We start from the raw sequence: 13013 nt of genomic DNA on the forward strand, positions 1-13013 counted from the left end.
ATTTATTGGCTGAGGAATCAAAGTAATTTTGTGTGTGTGTGTACCCTCAGTGTAAATCTGCAGGTCTGAACTTGTATCCTCTCTATCCCTCTGACTACACGATCTTATTCAATTTCTGTGATCACACACACACACACTACTGCTCTTTTGGATTCTCTAGGGATGGACGGCCATAGTTTTTACCATAATGATACGGTTAGTCAGATGGACAATCCCATGACTGGAGCTCCATAATCGGCAATTTCACATTCTCTCTGGCTCTCTCACCTTCCATCTCTCTCTTAGCCTCTCCCTCCATCTCCCTTTCCTTTGCTCGCTCGCTAGCTCTCTCTCTCTCTCTCTGCTCCTTCGTTCTGTCACCACTGAGAGATGAGTGGAATTTATCATCCAGCTGAGACTGTAATTTTGTCTTCTGATCTCGCTCTCTCGCCCTCCCCTTGCTCTGTAGCGTCCCACTGCTGCCTTGTCACTGGGCCAAGGGAACACAGCAGCACATTCTCAGTACTTCCACTCTACAGTATATACCTTTCTCTGAGTCTGTCTGCAGGAGATAGAGGGACACCCAGCCTCTCGGGTCCAATCTGGGAGCATAGCCATGGGGCCTAGCTAATTTCTTGCCTGTAATCAGATTAGCAGGCACTGAGCAGCTTTAGTTAGGCTGCACTGGAGGAAGGTAGGGGGATGTCTGTTTAGTATTAGCCGTTAGCCAGTTTGCTATTAGCGTTACTGCTGGAGGAGACTAGAGGGGAGCTGTCAAGAGACTCTGCTCCACTCTGACTGCACAGAGAGAACCAACGCTGCACTGCAGCCACTACCACACGCTACTACTGCTGATCGGGGATCAGCTCCCTCACTCTCTTCTTTCTCTCCTTGTCCCTCTTTCTCTAACGTTACCTGACTCTCTCTCTCTCTCTCCTCTCTCTCTCTCTCTCTCTCTCTCTCTCTCTCTCTCTCTCTCTCTCTGTCTCTCTCTCTCTCTCTGTCTCTCTCTCTCTCTCTCTCTGTCTCTCTCTCTCTCTCTGTCTCTCTCTCTCTCTCTCTGTCTCTCTCTCTCTCTCTGTCTCTCTCTCTGTCTCTGTCTCTGTCTCTGTCTCTCTCTCTCTCTCTCTCTGTCTCTCTCTCTCTGTCTCTCTGTCTGCTGAGGGCAGCTCGTCCCCGGGCACCGACTGACTGCGTTTTTTGTTTCTCTGCATCACCTTGCAGTCAGTTGCCTGCCTGCGGGTCGGACCTCAGCACTTCTTTCTTTCCAGCTCTCTTTCTCTATCCCTCTCTTCTTCTATCTGTCCTCTGTACCTACCTGGTCTTGCAAGAATGTATCGGAACGCAAACCCGTGGATCTCAAACTACCTGAGCCATGTCAAGTTCTGCAGCCAAGGTAAGATGGAGCTGGGGCTGAGGATAGGGCTTTGGGTCTGGGACTGAGGATAGGGCTTTGGGTCTGGGGCTGAGGATAGGGCTTTGGGGCTGAGGATAGGGCTTTGGGGCTGAGGATAGGGCTTTGGGGCTGAGGATAGGGCTTTGGGGCTGAGGATAGGGCTTTGGGGCTGAGGATAGGGCTTTGGGGCTGAGGATAGGGCTTTGGGGCTGAGGATAGGGCTTTGGGGCTGAGGATAGGGCTTTGGGTCTGGGGCTGAGGATAGGGCTTTGTGTCTGGGGCTGAGGATAGGGCTTTGGGTCTGGGGCTGAGGATAGGGCTTTGGGACTGAGAATGGGGGCTGGGGCTGTAGCCTGAGGAAAGTGAGGCAAAATTGTCTCTCTTAACTGGCCCCGTTTCCAGTTGTCCTTGCGCTGTCTGCAGCTGTAGCCTCCAAGGACATAACAGTCGATAAGAGACTCTCTTTGACTGCAGGAGGAGGGAGAGTTATTTCTGGGCTTTACTTTCTGTCTCTAGTTTATTTGGACAGTTATGTCAGAGATATTATGTTTTCCTTGTGTTTTCTTGTGTGTAGTTAGTTGCACATGCCTGAGTGTTTTCGCGTCAGACTGTGACAAGAACTCTGAGTGCGTGTTTGAGTGCGTGTGTGTGTGTGGCCTATGTTTCTCATTCTCACAATTGTAAACAATTCCCACTCTCAGTAATGCGTCCAGAGAGTGGAACTAGGTGTTGAGTGGTGGTTCTGCTTGGTTAACTGGCTGAGAATTCACAACAGGTGTTCCTGGTGCCCCAACACCATTGGTTCCCAGCCATTAAAACCCAGTAGGAGATCCCATGTCCCAAATGGCACCCCATTCCCTGCATAGTGCACTTTTGGCCTATGGTCAAAATTAGTGCACTAGGGAATAGGGTGCATTTGGGACAGAACTGGGATCTGGTGGGTTGGAGGGATGATGTGTGTTATTAGCATAAATTTGACACACTGCTGTTCCCAGACCAATACTTAGCCATCAGTCATTTGATCAGCCTTTGACTACTTGCGTACTGCTAACGAGTCCACCATGGCTAATAAAGGTTCAATTAAAAAAATAATACATGTGCAATGTTCTTGCTAATGAAATGAGACTAGGCTTGGTTAGCTATTTATTGTCTTGATTGATTGATTGTCTATAATTGGCAAACACTAATACTATCTACTGTAGGCTAAGGGGTTTAAGGCTTTGATTGGCTCAGTCTCACCTGACTTAGTTACCCCTCCTAGTATTTATAAATCTAAACTAAACCCTTCCCTCACTTTATCTCTGATGCTGGGGGAGGTGTGTGTGTGTGTGTGTGTGTGGTAGAAGATGGGGTAGTAAGAGTTGTGATGTAAGTGATCCCGTTGTCGTTTTAGTGACATTTCTTTTTGGGCTCTCTCTAGTTCAGGGCTGCTCTGCTCAGGGTAATCCCCTCTAAACAGGGACATATGCTCTTGAATGGTCATTTCTACACACACTTAATTGATCAGCCCCATGTGGTTGTATTGCCTTCTCCAAGTATTAGTACTTGTGTATAGAACCTGTGTATAGAACCTGTAGTATTAAGTCTGTAAATGACAAGGAGAGAGATCTTACTCGGAACAGTAAACGGTCATTTCGCCCTCATAGCGACATAGTGTGTTTATCATGAAATAAACCACTGCTAGAACATCTAGGATCAGACCCCTTCATTGATGAATGAAATCACTTGATCCCCATGTTTCACTTTACTACAGGGGTATCAAACTCAATCAGCACACTAGCCATATAGAAAAAATACAACAAGTTTGTGGGCCAGACATGGCCTATGTTTTGTTTTTACAAAACACTTATATACAACTGGCCCAAACTGGCTGTTTTATTAGAGATAAAAAAATATGGCCTTTTTATAATGTCTGCTTATGTACATAGGATGCTCTATATAGCATTTTAACATATTAAAATAAGAAAATTATTTCTCCACCCTAATCAAAAAGTGTTTTAATAACTGTAAATGACAAAAACGTAGCTACGTTGTAACCTTTTCTTTTTTGTTGCATTGCATGGATCACCAGTGTAGTTGAATGCAGCATTGCTGTATGGTACACTCAATGTCTTCAGCCTAGTTGAGTATTCAGCCTAGGCTACTGCTCTAATGTTGCTGTAATAGGCCTATATTTTGTATTTTTTTTGCAGGTTTTGTTTTTTGGTTATTCATTGTCAAGCTTTAGAAACTGAAGCCAGACTGTAACATTTTAGTAGCCTAGCTAGGACTGTGGCATGTGTCTGGACACTATCCCTCTGCTGTGCGCTGTAAATGGGACACATGAAAGTAGCATACCACCCAGCATCCCGCTGCTGACTTGCCTCTGAAGCTAAGCAGTCCTGGATGGGAGACCAGATGCTGCTGAAAGTTGTGTTGGAGGGCCAGTAGGAGGTACTCTTTCCTCTATTAAAAAGAATGTATCCCAATGCCTAAGGTCAGTGATTAGGGACATTGCCCTGTGTAGGGTGATGTCTTCCAGATGGGATGTTAAACAGGTGTCCTGACTCTCTGTGGTCACTAAAGATCCCATGGCACCCCGGTGTCCTGGCTACATTCCTAATCTGGTTCTCATACCCGTCATGGCCACCTAATCATCCCCAGCTTCCAATTGGCTCATTCATCCCCTGTGACTATTACCCAGTTCGTTGCTATAAGTGCTCTGTCAACTTACCTGGTAACACGAAAGCAGTGCAATTGATGTTGAATCGACCGACACACATGCATCAGGCTGTAACTTCATAAAGTAGATGACTCCGCTGTTGACTCATTTATACTCGCTTGTGTGTCCTATTGTCCTTTAGTAGTAATTTATACCCACGTGTGAATCCTTTATCTTCTAACTTATTGACAACCAAGATTACATTTTCTGTAGGCTACAGCAATGACCCATTGGAACCCAAACTTTGCATGGATGTTTCGCTTACAACACGTTAAAACCTTCGGTCCGGTAGAAGATGCCATTAGTGATGACATGATACAGCGCACTGGATGGGTCTGGGAGGAGGGGTGTGTGTGGCAATGTTGGCAGTGCTTACTGTGACTTGTAGTGCAGTGCATCGTGGGTGGTATGGAAGCGGGCCAAGAATGACTTGATGAACCCAAATCATTGTGCGGGACGGATAGAAATGTGTCACGGATTCGGCCCCGCGGGCCTTGTGTTTGACACATGCTTTTAATAGCTCAGTCTACACGTGTGACGGTGTGAAGAATGTTTCACCTTTTAACACAAGGGTTTGGGACATCTGTGATCATTGTAGTGGTTTTATGCCTGTGTGTGGAACGTGTAATGCAGGAAGCACCCTCCTTTCTTTCTGTAAGGGTTCCTCTGCTTTATTGCATAGGGCTGCTTCTGATCTGATGGTCCTCCATTCCCCCTGTAGGGCTCAACGTGTTCACTCATCCAGCACCTTTAGCACTATGCCCTCAACAGCTACGTGTTGTTTTGCGCTACAGGGATACTGGGTTAAAAAGGCTAATCCCCGATCTGTTTGTGCCGCCTTGCCCATTCCTATGGTCGTTATCAAGCTTTGTCAATGACCGCAGGAGTTGGCTATTCAGCACAGCCTGGTTTCTGGTGTTTAACTGGTAGGCAGTAAGGACAAATATCTATATTAGTCCATTTTAATTCTCTTGCCTACATTGATAGACAAGATGAGTGGAGGTGTACCTACATAAAATGTTTTCCTTCTCTGATCACTCTATCCCTGTCACTTTATCAGCTGGTAAGATGACCTGTAGGCTACGATATAAGGAGGGTGGCTAAGGCCTGAGCTAGTATGTGTTTACCGGATACTACCCAGCTGAAATAATACTAGTCTCGTACCAAAACACATCTAGGCGTAGGGACTCTTCTTTCTCCTCCCTTCTCAAATGATGTTTTCCCAAAGCGGGGGGATTTTAAACATCATCCAAATATCCTTAATATGGACTAACAGATCTGGAATGGCGGGTGGTTAGGGGTGGGGGGCTGGCAGGCAAAGTGGAAACACATGTGTTCTCTCTCTGTCCCACAGAGTGAGTGAGTCAGTCAGTCCAGCCCTAGTCCGCGGTCAGTAGGGTCATGTTCATTAGGGCACAATAAAGCAAAACCTTGTGCAATGGAAACAAAACAAGTATTTGTTATTGTTCAGGTAGTGTTTCAGTCAGTTGTCATCCATTTGGTACCCAGTGAATATGAAGAAGAAAAGGAGAGCTGCACACTCTTGGCGCTCAGATGCAATAATTGAATAACCTAATAACGTTGATATACCCTGATGAAGACTGCTTGTCTGTCGAAACGTTGGTTATTAGGTTATTCAATGATTGCGTCTGAGCTACAGGAGTGTGAGGCTCTCCTTGTTCTACACCGCTAGCCAGCACCTCTAAACCCGTGCCTTTCTTTCCCCTCCAGATTCACCCAGTGAATATGACCCAGGGCACAGTGTTGTAGGAGCGTTCAGATCCAGCTATGTTAAACAAACATGTCTCTCTGACATGTTAATGAACCATGTCAGGTCTATTCGTGCCGTTTTCTATCGGCAACGTTCCACAGCGTTGAACCTAGTGAACAGGACCCTGCTGCTCTATAACCAACCACACTGAGGTCTAGAACGCTACAAAGCATTGAGCATTCTTTAAAAGGGCACGGTAACATCCAGCACCCACTTATATTAGGCTTCTACTTTGTAGTGATAAGGGTTGGTTTTTCCTGAGGATGGTGTGCTGTTTACTTCACATAGCTACCCATTTTATAATCAGTCTGCTAATAGACTGGAGATGGGAATTAACGGTCACTGTTTTTATGTCAAAGAAAATTCAAGACCGGTCTTGATGGCCATGCTACCGTAACATTGACATGAAACAGTTTCCACTGTTTTAGTTTTTCTATGCTTAAGATTGTGTTGGACATATTCAAGGCTGCTGCTGTCATCATAGGAGCTCTGAGGGTTGTGTGTTTTATTAGGGCAAAGCTTGACAACGGTCTTTGCATCGCTGGTAGCTGAGCATAATGTGTTGTGATGACAAGTTGGTAAAGGCTCATCGGTCACCTGTGTGTGAGGGTTAGTCACCATGTTTTTCATTTTTGGCTCCTCTGTATTCTGCACTCCGAGAGAGGCTTCTACTGGGTAGAATTGGTAGGTCTCACTGGCGCTGCCACACACGTGCGCACTTGCGCAGAGACACACTAAACACACACTACATGCACACAGACGACCTTGACGTGTGATCAGACTTTAAAGCCTGCATCCGTCTCAATGAAACGCAATCAATCCTCTATTGCCTTGAGCTGTGACCTCCATAGCGACAAGCCACTTCAGATGGATCCATAGTGCAATTTACAGTGTGTGTGTGTGTGTCCTGTGAGACCACTGTCTGAACTGTCACCTGGTTTCTTCAAATAAACACCATTCTTCCCTCCAAATGCCACCAAGTAGTGCACTATAGAGGGCCATTTGAGACACACTCCGTTACATTGTTCAACATGATTCAATAAAGGTTTTTGTTTTCCAATTTATTCACTTTCTTAATTTATATCCCCAGTGGTGCGTAAAGTCTACTTGATTAATGTGCTTCATGCCGAGTCATCCTCAGATGTTGGATGACCTTTTAGGAGCCTCTCATACACTCTGCCTTCCACTGTGTTTTTGTTCATTTAAAAACTGTGCGATTTAGTTTGGTCATTCAAAATTGCCTGTCAACTCTTCTCTCACGCAACTGATGAAGATCTCTTGGTATGGTCTAGTAGTCTAAATTGTGTTTTCTCTCCTTCTGCAGGACTTGGGAGTGAGACCCCCGTCAAACTTGGAAACGCAAGACTTCTACAGAAGACGGCTCTCGGGTAAGATTTTTTTGTTCACAGATAACATCAGTATTTGTGTACTGTATCTGTTCTGTGTATGGTACCATTGCATTTCTGTTAGTCTCTTCAGCCTGTGTATACCACTATGCTGCCCTGTGTGTGTGTTTTTATACTGCAGCAGGCCTGTTGGGACAGTGTCCAAACGAAGTGAGAAAGTGAAGGATAAGGTCACTAGTCTGAACGCCACCGCAGCATTAGTGTGATTGCGTTGTGTCAACGTTTTGGCCTGGTGTCAAGTACTCCACCCTCCAACATTCATGACTCCACAGCTCTGCATATATGCATCCAGTATCCATCCAGTTCTATACGTTTACAGTATGAGTACAGTATATGTTTATAGTTCTATACATTTACAGTATGAGTACAGTATGTGTAGTGTTTATACGTTTACAGTATGAGTACAGTATACGTTTATAGTATGAGTACAGTATGAGACTACAGTACATTTACAGTTCTATATGTCTACTCAATCTATGTATGAAGGTGATTTATTGTCCATTTGAATTCATAGTTAAGGAATGATCAATTGTAGGCTACCCCCAAATAAGGTATATTTGTCATAATTTACTCAAATGATGAATTACTTAAGAATGGGTGTGTCGTGTGTTCTTAGCCCTGTAATAAGCTAGTTCCCAACGGCCCCTTCCCTCAGATACTCTAGTGGTATATTTCATACCAGAACTGGTTTGTGGTGAAGATGTCCAACCCACTCCATTACAAACAGCCCTCAGGATATTTTTCAAGAATGTTCTTTTCCCAATGTAATGCTTTGCTAACAGCTCTTAGTGTGGCATATTGTAGATTTGAGTCTGTGAATAGACCAACAGATTCTACGACCTTGATGTGATTTATTCAACACTGAACACAAATATACATTTTACTGAGTTACATATAAGGAATTCAGTCAATTGAATTAAGTTCATTAGGCCCTAATCTATGGATTTCACATGACTGGGAATACAGCTATGCATCTGTTGGTCACAGATACCTTTAACACAAAAAAATGACAGTGTGTGTGGATCAGATAACCAGTCAGTGTCTGGTGTGACCAACATTTGCCTCATGCAGCATGGCACATCTCCAGGCTATTGAATGTGGCCCGTGGAATGTTGTCCCACTCCTCTTCAATGGCTGTGCGAAGTTGCTGGATATTGGCGGAAACTGGAACACGCTGTCTGGGGATCACACAGGCCATGGAAAAAACTGGGACAATTTCAGCTTCCAGAAATTGCGACATGGGGCCGTGCATTATCATGCTGAAAGATGAGGTGATGTCGGCAGACAAATTGCACGACAATGGGCCTCGGGATCTCGTAACAGTATCTATGTGCATTATATTGCCATAGATGATAAAATGTAATGGTGTTTGTTGTCCGTAGCTTATGCCTGCCCATACCATAACCCCACCGCCACCATGGAGCACTCTGTTCACAACGCTGACATCAGCAAACCACTCGCCCACACGACCCCATACTTCTCCAGCTTGCCAGTGGCGATCGAAGGTGAGCATTTTCCCACTGCAGTCAGGTCAAGACCCTGGTGAGGATGATGAGCACACAGATGAGCTTCCCTGAGATGGTTTCTGACAGTTTGTGCAGAAATTCTTCGGTTGTGCAAACCCACAGTTTCATCAGCTCTCCGTGTGGCTGGTCTGACGATCCCACAGGTGAACAAGCTGGATGTGGAGGTCCTGGGCTGGCGTGATTACACGTTGTTAGGCCGTTTGGACGTACTGTCAAATTCTCTAAAATGACGTAGGAGGCAACTTATGGTAGAGAAATTAACATTAGATTATCTGGCAACAGCTCTAGTGAACATTCCTGTAGTCAGCATGCCAATTGCACTCTCCCTCAACTTGAGATATCTGTGGCGTTGTGTGACAAAACTGCACATTTTAGAGGGGCTTTTATTGTCCCCAGCACAAGGTGCACCTGTGTAATGATAATGCTATTTAATCAGCTTCTTGATATGCCACACCTGTCAGGTGGATGAAGTATCTTGGCAAAGGAGAAATGCTCACTAACAGGGATGTAAACAAAGTTGTGCACAATATTTGAGAGAAATAAGATTTTTGTGCATATGGAACATTTCTGTGATTTTATTTCGGCTCATGAAACATGGGACCAACATGTTGCGTGTATTTTTGTTCAGTATAATAATGAAAATAAATGCAGAAAGTTTTGTTAATGAATTGCTCATTTTAGTTGATAGTATTGGACCAGGATTCACTGGTCGGCTATTTAGATTCTTAAACATGTTTCAAAACAATCTCACTTCCAAAGATGGTAAACATTTTTACATTTGGATCCTCTTATAACCTCAGAGAATTAGTGAATGGGGGGGAAATCGCTAGTTGCATATCGGAAATCTTATTATAGTTAGTTTGACTTTTTTTGCTAGGCAGCGCTAGTCGCCTGCACCTGCGTCAAACTTCCGGTATTTTTCATCCTAGACCTATAGCTATTTCTCAGTCTTTTATTTCCATTTAATGACCAGAACTCTTTTTCTAATGCTCTCTCGTCTCTGCAGCAGACGTATTAATCAGGTTTCCATCCAACCATTTAATGCGGATGAATGACCTGATGCATAAAAAAAGTCACGATAGTCCTTATGGAAAGGAAATTTGTCGGTAAAACTTCCCAATGTTGAAGAAACAAAATGCACCAAACAAGATTACTGTTTTTTGGTCTGTGAAATACATCATGCGACAAATTGCATTGGAAACTATTTAATGCACAAATATTGATAGAAAACCATGTCACAGTGAACTTCGATTCATACAATGACGTTGTAGCCTACTACCACGAATTGGAGGAGCATGAATAGTTTGTAGGCAGATGGAATAAGTTATGAACTTCATAACTTTTATGGTGGTTAAGTACACGGTGATGAGCTTCATACAAGTAAATAATAAATATCGAGGCTAGGTCATCATTTGAATGACGCTGGTGACATGATGATCGGTGCTTGGCTGCCAATTATAAAAATAAATAATAATAAAGCTTGCTTTTTCCATATCTCATCATATAACCTACCCTGGCCACGTTATCAGCAAACTGTTGGCTATTTATCACAACAGTTTTTGTGACAAAACCATCCTTAGAGTTGAAAATGCAATGGCAACACAAACTTAAGCTTTCATGTACCAAATTTAAAAAAGCAAATCGTCAAAGTGCTCTAATGTGCACTACGTCATGCACAGCATTTTAACAGCTAAATAGTCAGTTTGATGGCAACACACCTCTGGTGGGAAAATGTGCATATTCTTTTCTATGTAGACTTGAATATTCGCATGAATCTGTCTCCAATTGGATGAAAACCTAGCTATATTGAGCAATTATGTTTGGAACATCAAAATGAAATCGCAATACATATAGAATAGAGAGAATCGCTATACCTATCATATCTGCACCGAAGTATCGTGAGGTTCCTGGCAATTCCCAGCCCTACTGAGAATCCAGAACGCCTTTTTCTAACCCAGTCAATGATTCCCCTTTAGTCCATTCCTTTTCAGAGCATGCATCCCAAATGGCACACTATTCCCTATATAGTGCACCAGTAATATCAACACTTTTGGGTAGTGCAATATATAGGGTGCCATTTCAAATCAAATTTTATTGGTCACATACACATGGTTAGCAGATGTTATCGTAAGTGTAGCAAAATGCTTGTGCTTCTAGTTCTGACAGTGCAGCAATATCTAACAATTCCACAACAAATAAGAATATATACACTACCGTTCAAATGTTTGGGGTCACTGAGAAATGTCCTTGTTTTTTAAAGAAAATAACATTTTATTTTGTCCATTTAAAATGACATCAAATTGATCAGAAATACAGTGTAAACATTGTTAATGTTGTAAATGACTATTGTAGCTGGAAACAGAAGTTGGAGGCCCCGGTGCACAACTGAGCAAGAGGACAAGTACATTAGTGTCTAGTTTGAGAAACGGATGCCTCACAAGTCCTCAACTGGCAGCTTCATTAAATAGTACCCGCAAACACCAGTCTCAATGTCAACAGTAAAGAGGCGACTCCGGGATGTTCCTCTGCCCAGTGTCTGTTCTTTTTGCCCATCTTAATATTTTCTTTTTATTGGCCAGTCTGAGATATGGCTTTTTCTGTGCAACTACCTAGAAAGGCAGCATCCCGGAGTCACCTCTTCACTGTTGACGTTGAGACTGGTGTTTAGCGGGTACTATTTAATGAAGCTGCCAGTTGAGGACTTGTGAGGTGTCTGTTTCTCAAACGAGACACTCTAATGTACTTGTCCTCTTGCTCAGTTGTGCACCGGGGCCTCCCACTCCTCTTTTTCTTCTGGTTAGAGCTAGTTTGCGCTGTTCTGTAAAGGGCGTAGTACACAGCATTGTACGAGATCTTCAGTTTCTTGGCAATTTCTTGATGGAATAGCCTTCATTTCTCAGAACAAGCATAGGCTGACGAGTTTCAGAAGAAAGTTCTTTGTTTCTGGCCATTTTGAGCCTGCAATCGAACCCACAAATGCTGATGCTCCAGATACTCAACTAGTCTAAAAAAAAGGCCAGTTTTATTGCTTCTTTAATTTGCACACGTTTTCAGCTGTGCTAACATAATTGCAAAATGTTTTCTTATGATCAATTAGCCTTTTAAAATGCTAAACTTGGATTAGCTAACACAACGTGACATTGGAACACAGGAGTGATGGTTGCTGATGATGAGCTTCTGTACGCCTATGTAGATATTCTGTTAAAAAAATCTGCTGTTTCCAGCTACAAGTAATTTACAACATTAACAATGTCTACACTGTATTTCTGATCAATTTGATATTATTTTAATAGACCAAAAATGTGCTTTTCTTTCAAAAACAAGGACATTTGTAAGTGACCCCAAATTTTTTAACGGTAGTTTCCATATAAATATATGGATGAGCAATAACAGAGCAGCATAGGCAAGATGCAATGAGTAATGCAAGATATGGAAATATTATTAGTGGCAATATTAAAGTGACTAGTGATGAATTTATTCAAGTGGCCAATGCAGCCTCTGTTAGTGATGGCTGTTTACCAGTCTGATGGCCTTGAGATAGGAGCTGTTTTTCAGTCTCTTGGGATGCCACCAGAGTATAATCAGATTGTTAATTTCTCCTTACTGAAACGTAACCTGTTCTGACCTGTTCTGAGTTATTCAGTTTTTATTTCTGCCCCCTCTGCAGCTTCCAGAAAGAGTTTTCGTTCGAAGGGAAGGACGACCCAGCCAAGAACACCAAGGATATAGATGTCAAACTCTTGGCAAACCTCCCCAAAGGTGACTCGGTGGTTTCAGCGTGCTGTGCTGCATGAAACACATGACTATCTGACAAAGTCTGCATCCAAAATGGCACCATATTCTCTTTCATAGTGCGGTACTTTTGATCCGGAGCCATTGGGATACATTCTCTGACAGAGACTTTCCCAGGGTTATGGGGCCGAGGGAAGTGGTTTCTATTGTGCGACTTGGTTGGAAGGTTTGTTTGATGGCACTTGTTGCCTTGATAAGGTTCAGTTAGAGATAATATTGTGTGGTTTTATGGGTACAGCGTGTGTGTGTGTGGGCTAGGAGGTGATAGTGTGTGTGTAGTCCTGGGGTGTGTGTGTGTGTGTGTGTGTGTGTGTGTGTGTGTGTGTGTGGTTCAAATGGGGGAACTGGAGTTTGAAGACTCTTGACAGGAGCAGTAACCCTCTGGTAAAAGTAGGGATGCACCGATTATTACATTTTTGGCCAATATCCAATATTTTCCCTG

At 43.4% G+C, this 13013-nt stretch overlaps 1 protein-coding gene across 14 annotated transcripts in view; it reads left to right on the forward strand.

Moving 5' to 3' along the window:
- svila (supervillin a) overlaps positions 1-13013 on the forward strand; it is a 79985-nt gene that overhangs the window by 11821 nt on the left and 55151 nt on the right. For 7 of the 14 annotated variants that reach the window (XM_029699529.1, XM_029699545.1, XM_029699537.1 and 4 more), the window contains exons 1-3: positions 1085-1375; positions 7172-7235; positions 12447-12538. In XM_029699529.1, coding sequence (XP_029555389.1) covers positions 1312-1375; positions 7172-7235; positions 12447-12538 — 220 coding nt within the window. In that variant the 5' untranslated portion in view covers positions 1085-1311. Of the gene's footprint in view, positions 1-1077; positions 1376-7171; positions 7236-12446; positions 12539-13013 lie in introns of those variants that run through there. The other 7 variants (XM_029699595.1, XM_029699586.1, XM_029699551.1 and 4 more) reach the window with 4 other exon arrangements.

Source organism: Salmo trutta, chromosome 2 (assembly GCF_901001165.1).
Source record: "Salmo trutta chromosome 2, fSalTru1.1, whole genome shotgun sequence".
NCBI classification, from domain to species: Eukaryota; Metazoa; Chordata; class Actinopteri; order Salmoniformes; family Salmonidae; genus Salmo; species Salmo trutta.